Consider the following 21,138-nt stretch of genomic DNA (forward strand, 5'->3'; position numbering starts at 1 on the left):
CTTAGCCTAAATTGTGTCTACAGTAATGTCAGGAATGTTGTGAGTAAAATGGCTAAATTTGAACTCCTGGTTAGAACAACTAATGCTGATATAATAGGGTTAATAGAAACATGGTTCCACCTAGAAATTGATGGTGACAAGTTCCACTACAATATGTATAATGTATTTAGGGAAGATAGAAGGGGTCATGCTTCTTATCAAAAGCAGCCCCACAAAATCTGTGCGGTGTGAGTTGGTCAGAATCAAAGGAACAATGAGAGTGGGAGTAATCTTACAGGCTAGAAGATTGTGAAGAATATGATGAGTCTTTACATGCAGATGGAATAGGCAAGCAAGCATGAATATCTTATTATGGATGACTTTAACTGCCCCAGATTGATTGGAATAAGTGGGAGGGAAACTCACAATGGGGAAAACTTTTTTTAAATAAACTAGAGTATTATTTGTACCAGCATGTTAGGGAAAGTACTAGGGGTGAGAATATTCTTGACCTCATCATTACTAATGAATCAGATGACAGCACAGGGCTTAAAGTACAGGAACCATTGTCAGAAAGTGATCATGCAATCGTCAGCTAGAAGTTGAAGAAAAATGTTTTAATAGTTAAAGGTAAAGGTTTTAACTTCAGAAGAGGGGACTTTGACAGTTTAAGGTACTATATGGCAACTGTGAACTGGGCAGATTGCTGAGGGATGGCGAATACATTTGAATTATGGAATATTTTTAAAGCAAAAATCACAGAAGCCATGAATGCATTTTTACCTTTAAGAAAATATTGCAGGAGGATGATGCCAAAATCGATGCTGCAGAGCTGGCTGGTCAAATAGAGCAGAAAAAAGTTAATAAAAGGTATTTTACATAGCATGGGACAGAGCTTTGAAAAGTACTGAAGCCTACAAGAGGTACAAGTTGATCTATAATACAGGTCAACCATCACTAATCTGGCCACCGGTAATCGGGTTCCACCACTAATTTAGACATAATTTCTGTGAATGTAATTTCAAATTTCCTGGGTCGGGGCACCGACCTGCTGCTACTGTTTTGGTGGTGTTGGTTGCAGCATCAGCTGTTGGCACGAACTCGTAAACACTGGCAAGCCATTCCCACTTGTTTTTCTGCATTTATTATTATTATAACCTGCTCACATTTAGCCCCAGCCATCGTTCCAATGCATAAAGAAAGTTGCCTCTCGTGGTGTAAAGCGCAAACACCGTACATTGTCCATAACAGATAAAGTTGAACTGAAAAAACTCTACAGCCGTGTGTCCTGTGAGAAGTTTAACTCTGCTTAATTGTAAATTTCACTCAGTTCCTCTTATTTTAGTAATTTTCTTTTAGCCATTCCTTTTTAGATTTTTTTTTTTTTTTTTTTTTTACACAACACACTTGTACCAACTTTCGGAAAAACACAACACAATATGATGGATAATACAGCGTGCTAACGAACTTGTTTTCACAAAATCTCTAACAAATTCTTCTCTTTCTTGGTGATTCCTCTTTTACTTCTGACTTGTTCTCTCTCTCTCTCTCTCTCTCTCAGGGTAATTCAGAATTTTTTTTTTTTTTTTTTTTTGGCTGGTGCAGCATAAGCCTCAGGCTTCCTTGCACCATAAAGCTAATAATACTGACTGACAAACTTATTGCAACATTTGAGAGTTTATTTTATAGCAATTAGTTTTATTGCAGCGCTCAGCTTGCATGCAATAAACTAATCACAAACGACTTTCATATGTATGCCATAATAGTGTCACACGTATGTGGCCGATGTGGCTTCTCAAGAAATAAAGTGACCTACTGGGCCACATATATGCTACATAAAAAATTCTTTATATATATATATATATATATATATATATATTTTTTTTTTTTTTTTTTTTTTTAAGCGAAAAAATGACAACACTGACATTACAATACAGTAAACATCTGCTATTCGCAGAGGTTACGTTCCTGAGAAATGCCACGAATACTGAGTTATGGCTCACATAGTAATAAAGGGGTTCCGTTCCAAAGTATGAAATATATAAGAAAACCTAGTCTAAAATTTTGCCTATGTATATATTATATGTACCTACCTTCATAATATGACTATGTACATAGACAGCACATAGTGAAATGCAAGCATATGGCATTGAAATGAAAATAAGAAACAATTCAATATTAAGTGTAATTAGAAATTTTCAAACAAATCTTTTAAAACAGTGCCTTTGCTAGCTCTAAAAAACTTATCCTGCCAGTGCTATCACCAGTTTTGCCAAAGTGTTGATAAAGGAGTTTTGCCTTTTCACAAATGATGAGTGAACTTAATGGAATTTTATTTTGAGTTCAATCTTCTATCCACAGATTTAAAGCCTTTTCCATTTTTTCTAATTTAACATCACGAGTTACAGAGCAAATTTTTGAAGCAATTAGCACGTTTTCACAGACTCTATGGCGGATTTTTTGATTGATCGTACCATTGACTCATTGATTTTATAATGTTTTGCCACTGAGGAGACACTTTCACCATTAGAAATTTTGTCTAATAACTCAATTTTATTCGCTAATGTCATCACTTTCTTTGATATTTTCACATTTCCTTTGTTATTTGTAGCCATATTTTTGTACGGGTTAGAAAGAACTTGTCCACAATAAAGTCACTTTCTTCCGTTAACACACTCGAAAAAAGTCTGTTTTACACTGCAAAATGGTAGATTTATCACTTTTGTAAGCATATCAATTTATAAATTGATAAATTTATTCAGTTTATAAGCATATAAATTAAAAGCAAACGACGAAACCTTCCATGACAAGGTGCCTCCGTAGCCATGTGGGAAAGAGTGGCAGTGCGTAGCACACGCTTCTTGATTAGACCGGGGTTCGAGCCCGTGACCACCAAATACGGAGGATGCGGAAAGGTCAGGGAATGACCACCACATATCCCCGAAGCAATATGGCCTTAGTTGCTAATGTTCCTAAAAACCAAATAACAAAACAAACAAACTTCCATGACAAGCGCATAACACATACTGAACAAGGATTACCGAGAAACATCCACGCTCGCGATTTTGTCACCCCTCTCCCCCCACCCACTGATTGCTGTTTTGACCGGGAAAGATAGTTTTAGCCACGCCCATGTTTTTTTATGGCGGAAAATGTTCACGGCGCTTTAAAATTCACATTTTTTTTAGGTTTCATTTTATATTAAATCAGCGACCGCAAATACAGATATCGCGAATAGCGGGGGTTTACTGTATTTATTTTAGAATTACTAATCAAATTATTTGCTAAATATTTTTTGGCCCCTGGGGAATTTTTTTCTTAAACTGGCTTGGCAGTCAACATGTTAAAGGTAGAAGGAGGTGGTTAGCTGTTGGATAAACTGTATGTGCTAAAATAACCACCAGTGATCTGGCAAACTCACTAATTCGGCACCCCACAGGTCCCAATGCTGCTGGATTAGTGATGGTCGACCTGTAGTCCTCCCTGACCTTATACAAATAAGGTCAGGGAGGCCAAGGCTGCAAATGAAAAGCACTGGCTAAGAGAGCAAAGAATGGAGACAAGTTATTTTTCATGTATGTGAATATAAGGAAGAAAAAAGCAAATCAGATTGGACCCTTGAGCACTGTGTGTGGAAAAGTCTTAGACAACCCAGCTGATATTGCATATGAATTGAACAGGTACTTTTCATCTGTCTTTAATGGTAAAAGCCCCTTCATGCTGAGAAGAGGCTGTGCAAGTGAGGCTGAGCCATATGAAATTAGTGATGTCATAATTACAGATGATTGTTTATCAGAACTTTTGAGCATAAAGGCAAGTAAGGCTCCAAGGTTGATTGCATATACCCTCCAGTTTTTATAAGTCACTGAGAGGGATTAGTAAAACGAATGAAGGTGGAATTCTCACTGTTCTAAAGAATACCAGAAATAGGGGTTATAAATTCAGATTACAGGACATGAGGTTTAGATTTGATTGTAGGAAGTTTTCTTTTAGTCAGCAAGTTGTTGATAGTTCTAACAAGTTGCCCTCACAGGTAGTTGAGCCTGACAGTTTGAATAAATTCAGTGATCAACTGGATACCTACATGTTGAAGAGGGAAGCATATAATTTGTTTTCTTATTATTTTTTACTATTTTTTTTTTTTTTTTTTTTTTTTTTGCCAGTGTAGCAAAAGCCTATGGCTTCGTCGCACTTATAGGTGAATACTATTACTAAATAGAACATAGAATGTTAGAATATTTTGAATTGTTAGAAATGACTCAAACTAATACAGATTTCTGTCAAACATTTGACATGTTGACCAATACCCAATCAAATAATCCAATAAATTCAAATTATACTGCTGTGGGAATGAAGAATTCTAGTTCATTTGGCTTGCAGACTAAGTTTTCAAATCCTTGTGCCGTTTTGCCTTTAATTGTGACAGTCCCAAATATCCTTTAACAGTATTTTTATCAGAGATAGAGGCAGGAATCCTGAAAAATGGCCAGACAAGAATGTTGTTGCCATAATCCATTTGCAATTACAAGTAAGAGTGTCAGATTGTTTATCTTAAGATTGCTGAAGGTTATGGAGTCAAATTCATACATAGAGCTTAACATCTGCTATTACAAGAACTTGCTCAAAAGCAAAGATTATTATTTGTTTTATCTTCATTGGTTTCACTAATGCAGAAAGAATCTGAGAATGCCACTCAGTTTTATAATGGAATAGTTCTTGTGTTTGAAAATGTAAAGGTAACAGACGTTGATGAAGAACATGCAGAAAGACTACCTTTTCACATCCTTGTTGCTGGTGTCCAAAAAAAACACTGCTAAAAGTAGCTGTTGTCAAATCTAACATCTGAATATTAAAAAAAGCATTGGAAAAACCACAGAGGTGGAGGAATATAAAAATGAGTTCTCACACCTCAATAAGGGTGTGAAATTAGCACAGTAGGCAATTAATGAAAATATTAGGCAGTTACTTGAAACCAGTAAGCAATTAAAACTGATTATTAATCAACATGCTTCTCAAAATCAATGGAACAAAATGATGATGCAGGGTTTTCAGCAACACTGGGTAAATTAATTACAGAATATTCAGAATTCTATTTCTAGCTGCAGTCCCAAAGCCTATTAATTACTCAGAGCCATACAGAATTTGCAGTTGTTTGCTTTAAATGTAAACAAAATGGATGTTATGCACATAACTGCAAAATGAAACCTCTAGAACTGAAACTACTTGAGTAATTATCACAAATTGAGAACTTCAACTGAGATACCTGCATTGCCATCACTGGCATAATTGAGCTTCCTAGCTATGGTGGAATACTACAAAGACAAGTAAACTTGAATTCAGTTGAAGATTCTAGGAGGTTAGTGCCATTGGAGGTAGCGTGATTGCTCGGATTTAAGAATACCAGTTTTTGCAGTATGTAAGAAGTGGAGATAGGTGATAGACTTGGGCATTCCTTGTTGGACTCTTGAGCTCAAATTTCTCTGATGGCCATTTCATTTTTCCATGACATAGTTATTACTTAACTATGTGACTAACAAATTGTTGGTGGAATAATTGCAAGAGAAGGTTCTGTTAAAGGAATTTGTGAAATTTGAGGTTTGTTTGCCAGATACTAATATATATCTGGAAGTGGTGACATTTGTTGCAGATAACATGGCTGCTTCTACTAAAGAACTAATATTGAGGCAAAGGTTTTTGCTTCAAAATGACAGTGAGTTTGATTTTTAAGTCAAGCAAATATGACCTGGTGATGAAAAGTTTATTATGAAGAAGGTTAGCCATTAGGTCGAAAATGAGATTTTAAACTTTTCTGTTGAAACAACTAAGCAAGCAGATCATGAAAAACTTGTCGAAGGGTTACTGAAAACCCTTTTATGACCTTGCTTATAGAGAAAGGGATTAGAAAAATTTATACTCAGCTTACATAGAGAATATGCTGAATGTATTATTGAAAGGTGATGGAATGGTCTTTCCTAAAGATCCTTCCACTTCTAGGTGGAATAGTTCCTTTGCGATTATAGAAAAATCAAGGGGATGACTTGCACTTTTTATTAGATCTAAGCACTGTTAATGAAGTAATTGAGCCAGTAGAGGTTGCACTTAATAGTGCAGAAGATCTTCTGCAGTGAAGTGAAGGGTGCCAAAATATTCTCAAAGCTTTATTTAAATTCCAGGCTATTATCAGATACCAATGCAACCAAAAAACTAAATATTTAGCATTTTCCATCACTGGACAGTGTTACAAGCTCTATAAGTTTTGAGGAAACAGAAACCCTATGAACTGTCCTGAAAGCCTGTCTGCACTGCTCAGAGAAGTTCACATCACACTGCACAATTACTCCTAGGTCCTTTTCATTTTCCACTACCCTGAGTGTAGTAAAACACAGTTGGTACACTACTGGGATTACTGCTACCCATATGCAGTACTTTACTTTGCATTTGTGAATATTAGACTTCAATTGCCATTTCTCAGCCCATCTGCCTGATTTTTTTTAGATCTTCTTGCAGCAGCAGCATTCCTTCATTTCTGTCATTAACCACTCTGCATAACCTTTGTATATGCAAACTTAGATGATATACCTTCATCAGTATCATTACTAAATATTCAAAGCAATGGGCCCAGCACTGAACCCTGATGGACTTGACTAATATCGCTAGTCCAGTTTCCATTGATAACCACTTTTGTGTTCTCCCACTCAGCCATACCTTTATCAATAGCAGTAACTTTCCCTTAATACCACACTGCTCCAATTTGCACAGCAATCTTTTATATGCAGCAGTATCAAAAGATCCAGGTGTATGATATTAAAATTGTTTTTTGTATCCAGTTGCTTTGTCGCTGCATCATAGTTTCCAATCAGATTAGTCAGACAGTCTCCCCTTAACAAACCCATGCTGTGACTGAAGTATAACTGCCTCCCTGTCTAGGTGGTCCTGCATTATTTCTTTAACCAGTGACTTCATTATTTTCCCTGAAACAGAAGTTAAGCTGATAAGTCTAATTATGCATGTTGCTGTTTAATCCCCCTATGCAAATTGGGAATGCATTTGCACATCTCTAGTCCATACGAATCTTCCCTGAATCTAAAGATGCTCTCATAATTATGACTGAAGATTTACTTACCTCCTTTGCTGCCTTAATAAAATTGGATAGATCCCATTCACCCAGGGTGCCTTTTTTATGTTTAACTTCAATAATTTCTCTTTTACTTTCCTCTCAGTTATCACAAAATCATTCGGCTCCCTGTTAGAGTTTGATAAACTTCTGGCTGGCATTCCCTTCCATAAAGAATTCTTCTTGTGTGAATGTAGGTGCAGACTACCTATTCATCCTGTCAGCAACCTGAGTAGGATCATCAACAGTTAAACCACCAGCATCAAGTGGACCAATGTGATTCAACCCCTTCTTTCTACTGTTAATATAAGTAATGAAGTCTTTGCTGCTTTTCTTGGCATTCTTTGCCAGGGACTTCTTGTATTAGACAGGCCAAGATAATCTGCCTTGTCTTGCCTAACCTCCTTTATGACTTTGTTTCAGGCTAGTTTATATCTACCATTGGCTTCTGTATCACCTGATAATTTATATGTAGTTTTCTTCTCTGCTACGTGTTTCAATAGTTCATTTGACATCAATTTATATATTTATATTTGATGTTCGTGTTTTTAAATGTGTCTCTTGTTTATTCAATCTCATAAAAATTAAAAGTAAACAAACTGATTATTAGCAGAATAAACATATTTGATTTGGGTTTCATTAGAACTGAATGCATTAGCTATTTAACTGTGGTGTTTATGAAAAGGAGAAACCTTAATGATATTGTTTGTGTGTTTTGAAAAATTGGGAGTATTTAGCTAAAAAGAAACATGCTTTTTATTATTTTTTTTCCCTCTGTGTGGCATGTGATAATTGTGATATATTTATGTGAGCTTATTTTTGGCATACAGGCTCAAAAAAAGTTTGTCATAGCTGATCTAGTTTGTTGCAGTTCTGTTATAGTGGTACAAACAGATTGATTGTCTAATATGGTATCCTATGATGATTGCCTAATATGTATCAGATTGATTGCCTAATATGTATCAGATTGATTGCCTAATATGTATCAGATTGATTGCCTAATATGTATCAGATTGATTGCCTAATATGGTATCCTGTTATGAGTAGCTAAGCTCAGTGCTTTGACCCATTTACTGTAATGTGTTGATCTGTTTGCCTCCAGTGTGAACTCGTTTGCTTCTATGTATATTATGGTGGATATGATTAATTTTTCACAAATTCCAGGAGAGTTTGCATAATTAGCGGGTGTGTGTGTGTGTGTGTGTGTAAAACAATAATAAAGGAATCTGCTAGACTGTAACAGTGATATGAAAAGTAGTAAAGAGGAAAGGATACCTGGCACTTGTATATGCATTCTCCTGCATTTATAGTGTTTAGTATTATTAATAAGAAATATAGCTATTTAGAAGAAAATTTTATAGTATGAATAGTTTAGATTATGGTGTAACACAAACCTTTAATCATTTCCAGTGCTCTAGAACAGTATTTCCCAACATGTACAGGTATGCTCATAACAACCTGATGTATACCACGTGTTTAGTATGAATACATATCATTGTTTAAAAAATAACTATTAATATACAGTAAACCCCTGCTATTCGTGGTATCTGTATTCGCATATTCGCGGTCGCTGATTTAATATAAAATGAAACCTAAAAAAATGTGAATTTTAAAGCGCCGTGAACATTTGCTGCCATAAAAAACATAGGCATGGCTAAAATTATCTTCACCGGTCAAAACAGCGCTCAGTGGGTGGGGGGAAGAGGGGTCACAAAATCGTGAGCGTGGATGTTTCTCCCTAATCCTTGTTCAATATGTGTTATGCTCTTCTCATGGAAGGTTTCGTCGTTTGCTTTTAATTTATATGCTTATAAATTGAATAAATTTATCAATTTATAAATTTATATTTTACAAAAGTGATAAATCTACCGTTTTGCTGTGTAAAATAGACTTTTTCGAGTGTGTTAATGGAAGAAAGTGACTTTATTGTGGACAAGTTCTTTCTAACCCGTACAAAAATATGGCTACGAATAACAAAGGAAATGTGAAAAGATCAAAGAAGGTGATGACATTAGCGAATAAAATTGAGCTATTAGATAAAATTTCTAATGGTGAAAGTGTCTCCTCAGTGGCAAAACATTATAAAATCAATGAGTCAACGGTATGATCAATCAAAAAATCGGAAGAAAAAATCTGCCGTAGTGTCCGTGAAAACGCGCTAATTGCTTAAAAAATTTGCTCTGTAAATCGTGATGTTAAATTAGAAAAAGCTTTAAATCTGTGGATAGAAGACCGAACTCAAAATAAAATTCCGTTAAGTTCACTTATCATTCGTGAAAAGGCAAAACTCCTTTATCAACACTTTAGCGAAACTGGTGATAGCACTGGTGGGATAAGTTTTTTAGCTAGCAAAGGCGCTGGTTTGAAAGATTTGTTTGAAATTTCTAATAAATGTTACATTTAATATTAAATTGTTTCTTATTTTCATTTCGATGCCTTATGCTTGCATTTCACTATGTACTGTCTATGTACATAGTCATATTATAAAGGTACATATAATACATACAAAGGCGCCTCCGTAGCCAGGTGGGAAGGAGCAGCAGTGCGTAGCACACGTTTCTTGATTAGACCGGGGTTCGAGCCCGTCACTACCAAATACGGAAGATGCGGAAGTCAGGGAATGACCACCGCATATCCCAGAGCAATATGGTCTTAGTTGCTAATGCTCCTGAAAACCAAATAACAAACTATAATACATACATAGACAAAATTTTAGACTAGTTTTTCTTATATATTTCATACTTTGGAACGGAACCCCTTTATTACTATGGGAGCCATAACTCAGTATTCGCGGTTTCGGTATTTGTGGCATTTCTCAGGAACGTAACCCCTGCGAATAGCGGGGGTTTACTGTATTTGCATGTATAGTTCAAGGTTTGTTTGTGGGTCATGGTCTCTGCCTCAAATATAAAAGTGGTTTGTGATTTCTACTTCAAATGTAAAAGCGGTCTGCATCTGAAGAAAAGGTTAGGAAACACTACACTGCTCTAGAGGAAAATGGGAAGATGGAGGAGAGAGAGAGAGAGAGAGAGAGAGAGAGAGAGAGAGAGAGAGAGAGAGAGAGAGAGAGAGAGAGAGAGAGAGAGAGAGAGAGAGAATGAGAAGGGAGGCTAGCAAAAATAAAGTGTGAGAATGTAGAAGAAAACTGAAATACAGACATATTGGAAAATGCATTAATGTTTTGTATGTTTTCATTTCATTTTTTTTTTTTTTTTTTTTTAAACTTTTATATCATGTACCTTATATGCCATGTAAAGTTAAAATAGTGTAAATGGTGAGTGTGTTTATATACTATTGCCATCATGTCATGTTATGATATCTACTACTTTGGATATTATTATCTTTAACTTAAATTATTAATAGGTTTACTCAATGTTCATTTTATACCAGTGGTATTGGTAAGTCAAATTTTAATGAAGTTGACAGGTATAAGGGGAAGAGAGGGGATGTTTGAGTGTTATGATTATGATACAAGGTATTACAGTAAAGTTTTTGTACTAGTGCAGTAAAAAGAACACAAAGTGGAGGAGCTCAAAAATGGTCTTATTGTTGTTCAAAGTAATTGTCACCTGATTGAATGCACTTATTATACCATTTTAAAAATTTCTGAAAAGAGTCAAAAAAGTCTTCCAAGGATATAATATTCACTTTGGTGGTTATGTTTTTCTTTGTCCTCAACATCCTGAAATCTCCTTCTCATGACAGCAGTTTTTGGCTTGGGAAAGAGGAAGAAGTCTGCTGGTGCTAGGTTGGGAGAGTAGGGTGGATGGTTGAAGTATGCAATGCCATGTTTCGTCAGAAATGTCTTAACAACAAATGCAGGATGGGCAGAAGCATTGTTATGCAAAAAGAACCAGCTGCCTTTTGTAATTGTGGTCTCACCTGGGAAATGCACTTCAATAGTCTGCAGCACCTGTTCGTAGAATGGAACATTAATCACACCCTGTTTGTTGAAAAACATGATTAGCATCGTCTTGATTCTGGACTTCTGTGAATGTAAATTTTTGGGCCATGGTGATGATTTTTAAGTCCACTGCACACTGGGTCATACTGAAACACCCATTGCTAATCTCCAGTGACAGCTGAGGAAATGAGGATTGTCTTGACAAGTTTGGACAAAGTCTTCACATGATGACACCCTTCATTGCTTCTGCTCATCCGTGAAACTGTGTTGCACAAATTTTGTACAGACTTTCCTTTGCCTTAAATCATCATGCAGAATTTGATTAATCATCTTATTTATATCTAACTAATTGACCATCATTCTGAAGGTCAAACAATGATCTCTTACCACAATTTCGTGAACTTTTACAACTCTGTCCTCGTTTTGAGAAGTTGACAGATGCCCACTTATTGGGTCATTGCAAACATCCTCACATCTGTCTTTGAACTACTTATACCATTCAAACATGCTGGTATGACTTAACGTTTCATCACCATAAACAATTTTTAACATTTTGTACATTTCTGTTGCAGATTTTCCACATTAGAGCAATATCCATTCATTGTTCCATTGCAAAATTGTAACACTACTGTTAACACTACTAACGAAACTGGTTGTTACTTGCAACTTGTTAGCCTACTGGACATTGTCTCTACCATCTGATGGAGGAAGTTAGAACTACAACATACCACATCTGTTTATTTTCAGCTCATTAAACCACAACAGCACCAGTCTGGGAACTTTTGTCATACCTTGTATAATCAAATATGAATATCACCATTCAGTGAAAAGAGCTGGCCATGAAGGTGTAAAGCATGGCATATCACTAGTAAACGATTTGTCATATCTTTGCATTTTGGTGGAACCAGGGTATAGTTCCATTGTACACATGATTGATGAGATTGCATTTGGAATATGTTTAAAGACTCGAGGCTACATCTAAATAAAAATATTGAGCTTCCGAAAGGGTATAAATGTGGGCAGGCTAATTTGATGAGAATAGCAAAAGGGCATTCATATAAAGAGACTTTGGATTACAGAGCTTTGAAATTAGGCTTTTGAGGGGCGGGGTTGGCAAAATGAATGAAGTGGAAAGACTAGAAGACCTCCATCTGTTTATCACTGGAATAAACTGGCTCTGGAGGATATAGTATTCAGCCCTATAGTGCAAGGTACCACAGGCTTTTGCTGCAACAGCAAACATAATAATAATAAATAAAAAAAAATGAAAACAATAAAAATGAAAAATATAAATAAAGTAAACTATCTTTATATTTCTTGCATCACATAGATAACTATGTAGCTGTCTTTGAATTTACCCAGGCTGTCAGCTTCAGTTACGCACAGTGGTAACTTATTTCAGTAATTAAGAGTATAGGTTGTATGGACTATTTTTTTTTTTTTTTTTTTTTTTCCTTTTCAACAAATGCCTAGTTCATTTGATGCTTTTGACCTTTGCTGTACTGCTTCTAGACCAGCATCAATTCACTGTGGCATCTCAGCATATTCAGTGGAAATATATCTTCAACTTATTTTCACAATTTATGCAACATGCAAAAAAAGAAGAATCTGCACTGCTTCTTCCTTGATATCCCTGCTGCTTTTGACTTAGCTGCTGTTGGTCCTCTGATCTCTGCTCCAGAACTATCAGTGCATCTCGGGAGTCCTGCTGAAAGTGGTTCAACAGTTGCTTTATGGTTGTACTCATCTGTTGAAAAATGTGCAACCTATGTTCAGAACATTAACTTAGGACCACCCCAAGGAGGAGCCATCTTTGGCCTTGTTTTTCTCAGCCATACTCTGATTTTCTTTCAGGTCACGCAAACTTCATCTCTTAAGCTGATGATGTTTTTCTGTCTTTTACAGTTCCTTCTGGCAATGTCAGCCGTTTCAATTCATTGTGTAGGGTTCAACAATTGATTGACAACTTCCTGGATTATACTGAACTCTTTGCATGTTATCCCTCTGAAAACCAAGTATCTTAACTATTTCCTCTTTTCTGCAAGTTAGAATCCAATCTATATTAATTCCTCCTGTAAACCAGATAAAATTTTTTCATGTACACCTGGATTCCAAACTTTCCTTCTTAGTCCACTGCACAAAGCTTTCTTCCCCCATTCTAACAAGATTTTGGTTTAAGAAGTGTGACCTCACTCTCATTCATAATCCAGATGCTATACAGAAATATTTTTCCACTTATATCCTATCTCACTTTCTCTGTGCTTCACTAATCTGGTCTTTCATCTCAAAATCCACACTTTGACCTGTCATGTCAGCCGAACATTTTCTCATCTGATGGCGAAATGCCAAGCCTGGACATCTTCAACATCAACTGTACAAACTGAAATAGTGACTTTTACTTATTACTGTTCACTGGCCAAAGTGACTTCCTTAACATCTGGGAGTTTCTTCACTGGAAAATTCCACCCAAGACTAACAGCGCCACTGTCTCTTTAGTCTAAACTCCCAAGAATAAACAGCTTTGTTTCTTCATTCATCAACAACTCAGTCAAGGTAGCTGCTAGCTTCTATCCTGACCCTGATGTCTGGATTCACGACAAAATGTACAGAAAACAGAAAAAAGTACTTTAGATTCACTCATGTAAAATTTTTAACTTTTGCAGACTTATCTCTAGTTTCACTGCATTTGTTACATTTTTATTTTATTCTTTTGTTAAAGCTACACTTACATCGTAGCCAGACATCGCAGAGCAAAGTCTGTTAGTTGTTGCTGATCACGTCTTTAGTTCTTGCACTATGTGAATCTTGTACGGGAACCAGCGTAAAATTATTTGAAGCAGTTTACGTACAGTAGACCAATGAAGGTTCAAGTCTCTCGACACACTTCTGGCACTGCTGACTGGTAGTGTTTCGCATTCTGACCTGGAAGCCTTTGCAACCGCTACTTCATTCACTATATCCATTTTGATACGTGGTCGTCCCCTGCCTGGAATTACACCCGACTCCCTTGTCGCTTCAAATTTCTTTATTAGTTTTCGAACCCCCACTGACGTCAAAGGTCCTTTATGCAAACCTTTAAGTTTCCGATATTCATGTAGTGCTGCATTAGCGTTACTATTAATCTGGTAGAACAGTTTTACTAAAGGAGCACGTTCCTTTTTTTGTAAGAGCCATAATGGTTATTGAGGGTGGCGTTGGCCTTTCTGCTTTTATCTAACAAGATATCATTTGCGTAAACAGCGTGTCTCGAAGTAAATGACAACTTTTACGTATGTGCAGCGCCGTTTTTCCCCTGGCGGCGATAATTAGAACTAATTTTTTTTTTTCCTTCTACAAATTACTTTCTCATACCATAAATCACATACCCACTGATTTTCACTCTAACCATTTTGACACTAGGTCTCCTGAATAGAGAAACTTATTTTATAACCACCCGGTGTGTGTTGCCGAATTACAGTAAACCCCCGCTATTCGCGGTATCTGTATTCGCGTATTTGCGGTCGCTGATTTAATATAAAATGAAACAAAAAAAAAATGTGAATTTTAAAGCGCCGTGAACATTTTCCGCCTTAAAAAACATGGGCGTGGCTAAAATCTTTCCCGGTCAAAACAGTGCTCAGTGGGTGGGGGAGAGAGGGGTCAAAAAATCGCGAGCGTGGATGTTTCTCGCTAATCCTTGTTCAGTATGTGTTATGCTCTTGTCATGGAAAGTTTCGTCGTTTGCTTTTAATTTATATGCTTATAAATTGAATGAATTTATCCATTTATAAATTGATATGCTTACAAAAGTGATAAATCTACCGTTTTGCAGTGTAAAATAGACTTTTTTTTCGAGTGTGTTAATGGAAGAAAGTGACTTTATTGTGGACAAGTTCTTTCTAACCCGTACAAAAATATGGCTACAAATAACAAGGGAAATGTGAAAAGATCAAAGAAGGTGATGACATTAGCGAATAAAATTGAGTTATTACCAAAATTTCTAATGGTGAAAGTGTCTCCTCAGTGGCAAAACATTATAAAATCAATGAGTCAACGGTATGATCAATCAAAAAATCGGAAGAAAAAATCCGCCGTGGTGTCCGTGAAAACGCGCTAATTGCTTAAAAAATTTGCTCTGTAAATCGTGATGTTAAATTAGAAAAAGCTTTAAATCTGTGGATAGAAGACCGAACTCAAAATAAAATTCTGTTAAGTTCACTTATCATTCGTGAAAAGGCAAAACTCCTTTATCAACACTTCAGCGAAACTGGTGATAGCACTGGCGGGATAAGTTTTTTAGCTAGCAAAAACGCTGGTTTGAAAGATTTGTTTGAAATTTCTAATAAATATTACATTTAATATTAAATTTAATATTATTTTCATTTCGATGCCATACGCTTGTATTTCACTATGTACATAGTCATATTATGAAGGTACATATAATACATACATAGACAAAATTTTAGACTAGTTTTTCTTATATATTTCATACTTTGGAACGGAACCCCTTTATTACTATGGGAGCCATAACTCAGTATTCGCGGCATTTCTCAGGAATGTAACCCCCGCGAATAGCGGGGTTTATTGTATTGGATTTCATTATTATTTTGCCTATGCATTAAGGTTTAGTCAATAAATAAATAAATAAATAAATATGTTTGCACTAGAGGTCTGGCCAGGCATGGTCCTCTGGCCGGGTAACATGAACGATGTAGAGTTCAGTTCGGATACAAATAATCATAATAAATTGTTACTTCCAAACATTTTGGACTTTTTCGAGCTATTTCCTACATTTATTTTTTTTTAAATATTTTTTCGCGTATTTAAATTCTTAAAGGTTTTTTAGAAAAAAATGTGTGTTAGTTGTCTGTTGACGCTTAATTGATAAATAAGGCACGTTTCGCCAATGTCTCCAAAATTCACTGAAATTTGTACTCTTTCATGGAAATTACCCGGTCTGTATTTTTGCTCATTAAAGTAGCCTTTACCCTTGAGCAGGCATTAAGTTGCAATTTACGTTACATTGAGAGTATGATACGAGTCATTATATCCTCTGGCAGTGGGTTCCTTTTTAGTTGTATGTGTACAGTATACAGTATTTCTCAAAAGTGTGATATGGTTAATCCGTAGTTCTACTACATCCTAGATTTTGGGTTGGCCTACTTTCAATTCTAAGAACATTCACTTGTAATACTTTCTAACCGCTTCTTTGCTATATCCAATATGACTAATAATTTAGAAATACAGGTAAGGGGAATGCCTACACATCATTCATATGTGAAAATTGCCAGTGACAGAAGTGACAGTCAGTTCTAATTTTTTAATTTAGGGGTGGATATCGATATTCATTTTGGAATTATATTAAATATGGTAAATTGAAAATTTATTAAGTTTTCTTTTTTATATAATTAATATTGATAATTATTTTGGATAATTATTATTGTTATCTTTCTAAACATTAAAATAATTTTCCTCCTAGTGATATTTATTCGGCCAATGGGAGAAGAGGGATGTGGGTTACGTGGTAATACATAACAAATGCTAATATACGTAACAGAAGCTTGTTTCACTGTGGTAAAACAAGCTTCTGTTTTAGCATGGTCATGCTAGATAAACCTTGTGCATGCACTTTGTTTATCTATCATGACCACGCAGTACCATAGAATAAAATACTTACAGAAGCTTTTGACACATGGTGTCAAAAGCTTCTGTAAGTATTTTATTTTATTTTATTAAGTATTTATTATTATTATTATTATGAAACTTTAAAGTAATGCTAGCGATTTTATTTATATAAAAATTTGCAATTGGGGTGGGTAAAAATCAGTTGTGGGGGAAAATGAATTTGGAAAACATATATTCGGCTCGGCTTGGGCCGTCTGTACTTTGGGCTGGGCAGGGTAAAAATAAAAAATGTATGCTCATGCAGACCTCTAGTTCACACATTGAATATATGCCCATATCATTATTGCTGTTATTTTTTTCTTTAAATCTATTTGTTTATGAATTTTAATTGATAACTGATGAAAATCTTAAATATGTACTGACAAAAGTATAATCTCTTCCAAAGGTCCATTGCACCAAGACCCAACATACAGGTTACACCAGTATCGACACAACCAGCTGCTGCAACTATGCCTTTGCCACAGTTACAGAGGATGCCTAGTTCTCAGATTGTTTCTTCTCATCAAGTACAGCAACAGCAGCAGCAACAGCAGCGTCCACAAGTTATTGTAATTGATGAGGGCTCAGGACCGCCACCGTCAAAGATGCCAACAATGTCCACTACTTCCCGTTTAAGTCATTATCCATCATCTCCAACGACTGTTCCAAACTCAGGAAATTCTGTAAACCAGATACCAAATTTTCAAGGAAATCCAGGTGAATTCCATTGTGCTATTTATGTGATACACATCATGTTGTTACATGTATTTGGACTCCTAGTTTTTAGGATTATTTAATATATATGGAAAGGAAGAGACAAGTTTTGGCTTGAAATATAAGACAAATTTTTGGGAAATCCAGATTTATTGAGATGGAACAGAATTTAGGGCTATTTTTACATGGATTACAAAATAACATAGGTAGTCTTCTGCTTACAACAGGCATGTATCCATAAAAATATGACTTTAAACAAAACGTGTTTATCATGGAAATGTTCATAAGAGATGCTATTTTCCCCCCCTCATAATTTGGCATTCTTGCCAAATTAAGGAAATCCAAACGATTTTGCTCCCTACTTTCTCTCTGTTTTTTTTTTTTTTTTCCCAACTTTCTTTTGGATGTGGTTAATTATTAAGATTCTGCAATGTACCATTGTATTTGCAAATTTGGTTGACAGCAAAAATGGAATTCAGATATTAACCTAAATCCTCCAGATTAACTGGATATCTAGTTGGATTATCCAGGATGAACATGGAATTTTGTTCAAAATTTTATTCACACAGTAATCCATGTTGGACATGGAGAAATTTTGAAGTTGCCACATTATGGATTTATGTCATTGTCATTCAGGTTCTTATATTTAATCCACACTCTTAATAGTTTCAACATAACCTGGTTTCTTCCATTTTGATTTTAGTAGCACCATTTCCACTACCAAGGCAGCATTGTTATCACTATTGCCATTCTCTGGCATATTCTTTAATTTTGCCAGCATTTATATAAATCATCAGCATGGTGATTCACAGCAAGTTAAGTGCTCAACTTTTGCTTGTCTTTTGCATGTTCTCCCATATCTAGTTATTTTAATACTTCTAATTTATCACTAAAGAATTGCTCTGTGTGATTACCTTCCCCCCACTAGCTTACAATGTGACCATACTTGCTAGCTATTTTCGCACACTAAGGGTAATCATAAAGACTTGTTTTCCTTTCATAGAGAAAATTGTCATATTAATGAAGAGAAATACAGCATTTTTTTTTTTTTTTTTTTTCGTTTGCTGTTTTTTTTTTTTTTTTTTTTTTATCAGTTTTTGGTTTATTCATGTTTACCAGAGGTGCTGCTCTAGACTAATATTTATTAGTCAGCTTTAATGTTTCTTTTGCTGTTGTTGATTATAATATTGTTATTATTTTTGTTATTATTTCACAGCGAAGACAAAAATGGTTGTGTCTCTGAGACCATTTTTGCAGAGAATGTAACACTAAATTTACCAAATTAAATTTGTTAGTTTGGTAGTATATTTAATGTTCCTGTTCTACACTTATTATTTTTAAGATAACAGATAGTTGCTTGTGCATACATTGAGGTGTGACTACATGCAAGATTGTCTCATCTCTTTTATTCATTGTTAATTATTGAAAGAAACTCTTCTTCATGAACTTTAGTACAAACCCCCAGGGATTTGCGATAGGGTTCCAGGGGGTTCACATTAAAAATTCTGTAATGGCATCTGCAAAAGTATACTACTGTAAACTACAAACTATAACTAATAATAAACAATAAAGTAAAATAAAATTAAATAAAAAGTAAAGAATCCAAAGAAAGAAACCACATCTCCCACAATTCCTTATAATTACTTTACTATCTTACAGCATCTCATGTTAAATAAATATGTTTTCCCATACTAAATTTTTTTTTTCATTCTCAAGGATCATTGTTATGTATAGGTACTTTTTTTTAGAACTTATAGTACTTAGTACCGTGCATAGGTTGAAGGTTGAAAAGATGAAAGAAGAAACTTGTTCATATTAGACTTGAACTTCTGTAGATTGTAATTTTCAGGAAATATGTATGAAGGAAGGTTGTTCCAGAAAACAGAAGCTGAACGAATAAAAGAGGATGATGAAAATTGTCTGATTGTGGCACATGTTTGGACGTGTGAGTGTGTGTGAGTGAGTGAGAGAGATTAGAATTCAGGGTAATCCCCAAGATCTAGCCTAGAAACCAGAAAATCATTGAAGATAATATAGGAGCAGAATCCTTTTTGCGAGATATAAGACAGGACTGAGGTTTGTTGTTGTTATTATTATTTGGTTTTTAGGAGCATTAGCAACTAAGGCCGTATTGCTCCTGGGATATGTGGTGGTCATTCCCTGACCTTTCCACATCCTATGTATTTGGTGGTCATGGGCTTGAACCCCAGTCTAATCAAGAAGCATGTGCTATGCACTGCTGCTCTTGCCCACCTGGCTACGTCGGTGCCATGACTGAGGTTTAGGAGGATTGAAATTAACTAAGTTTCCTTTACCCACTGGAGAATTACCTGGAGATCAGCATTTAAGGATTAGGCAGTGGATACTCAAGAAGTTGAAGCTGTTTGAGCAGGGCAATGTTTCTCAAACTGGAAGCTGGAATGCAATGTGCTATCATCAGCAAAACTACGGATAGGATTTCCGGTCAATGGAAGAAGGTCATTAATATACAAGGGGAAAAGGGAAAAGAGATTGTGGGTGAAAGAACTGAACCTTAGGGAACACCAGCATTAGTGGAGAAGTTAGAAGACAGAGCCATCTACCATCATCTTCAGTGAGTGGTCAGAGAGAAAATTGGATACCCAATTACAAAGAAAGTTTGCAAACCATAGGATGGAAGCTAATTTAGAAGACTTTTATGCCAAACACAATCAAAAGCCTTTGAAATGTCGAGCAATGACTTGAGTGTTTCACCATTGAATTTGTCCATAGATGGGTAATATAAGCCAGAATATCACCATTGAAATGACACTGACGGAATCCATACTGGCCATCGTTGATCAGATGAAAGATTTCCAAATAGTTTAAGAGTTGGCAGTTAATTGATTTCTCCCTTACTTTGGAAAGAGTAGAAGTAATTGCAATGGGACGATAATTGGATGGGAGGGATTTGTCATCCTTTTTAGAAACTGGCTGGATATGATCAAATTTCCAAGCAAAAGGAAAATCACCTTTGGAATAAGTAAGTGAAACAAAATGACACAAAACTGGAGTACATTCTGGGGCACAGGTTTTGAGAAGAAGTGGAGAAATACAATCAGGATCTGGAGATTTCTTAGCATCAGATTCATCAAAATCCGTCTGACATCCTTTTGACAGAAGACTGCTGGAGGCATTGAATGGAGTGTACAGTACTGGAAATGGTTTGAGGTGATTTATCAAGATCATCAATACATGATTTGGAAGGAAAATAGGATGCTAGCAGGTTAGCTTTGTCTTTGGCTGATGTGGCAATGGAACAATCTGGTTTTGACAGAGGTGGGAACACAGTTGAGCAAAGATTGCGGCCAATAGCTTTGGCAAGAGACTATGAATGCTTCACTACCATTTGGACAAGAAACAAGTTTTCTACTCTTAGCCTGTTCAAAATCTAGTTTGGACTGATTAATAACTGCTTTATAAAGTATAAATAATATATTTTAATTTAACTTAATGTCATGGTTTAATTCTCATCTATTTGTCATACATGTTTTTATATTACCCCATAACCTTGGCAAGCCCCTGGCCTCCTGGCTGTGGCGGGCATATATTGTATTTTTATTGTACAATAAAGATTTCTTAATAGTAATATTTATTAATATGCAGTGTTGCTTATAGAAACTGGAAATATTTTATAATAAAAATTCAGAAATATTATACAATTTCAGAGAATATAGTGGTTCGCATTAAAAATATTGTGTTGAAAGGGGTTCACAATAAAAATATAACATTGAAAAGGGTTTGCAAAAAAGATTGGGAACCCCAG

The 21,138-nt window shown here is 35.5% G+C and overlaps 1 protein-coding gene across 1 annotated transcript in view; it reads left to right on the top strand.

The window, feature by feature from the left end:
• Nucleotides 1-21,138, top strand: part of LOC150077530 (transcription intermediary factor 1-alpha-like) — a 337,193-nt gene that overhangs the window by 146,505 nt on the left and 169,550 nt on the right. The window contains exon 7 of the mRNA XM_090385676.1: nucleotides 17,047-17,357. Coding sequence (XP_090241802.1) covers nucleotides 17,047-17,357 — 311 coding nt within the window. The remainder of the gene's footprint in view (nucleotides 1-17,046; nucleotides 17,358-21,138) is intronic.

Source organism: Mastigoproctus giganteus, chromosome 12 (genome assembly GCF_048544385.1).
Source record: "Mastigoproctus giganteus isolate SK-2022 chromosome 12, ASM4854438v1, whole genome shotgun sequence".
NCBI lineage: Eukaryota > Metazoa > Arthropoda > Arachnida > Uropygi > Thelyphonidae > Mastigoproctus > Mastigoproctus giganteus.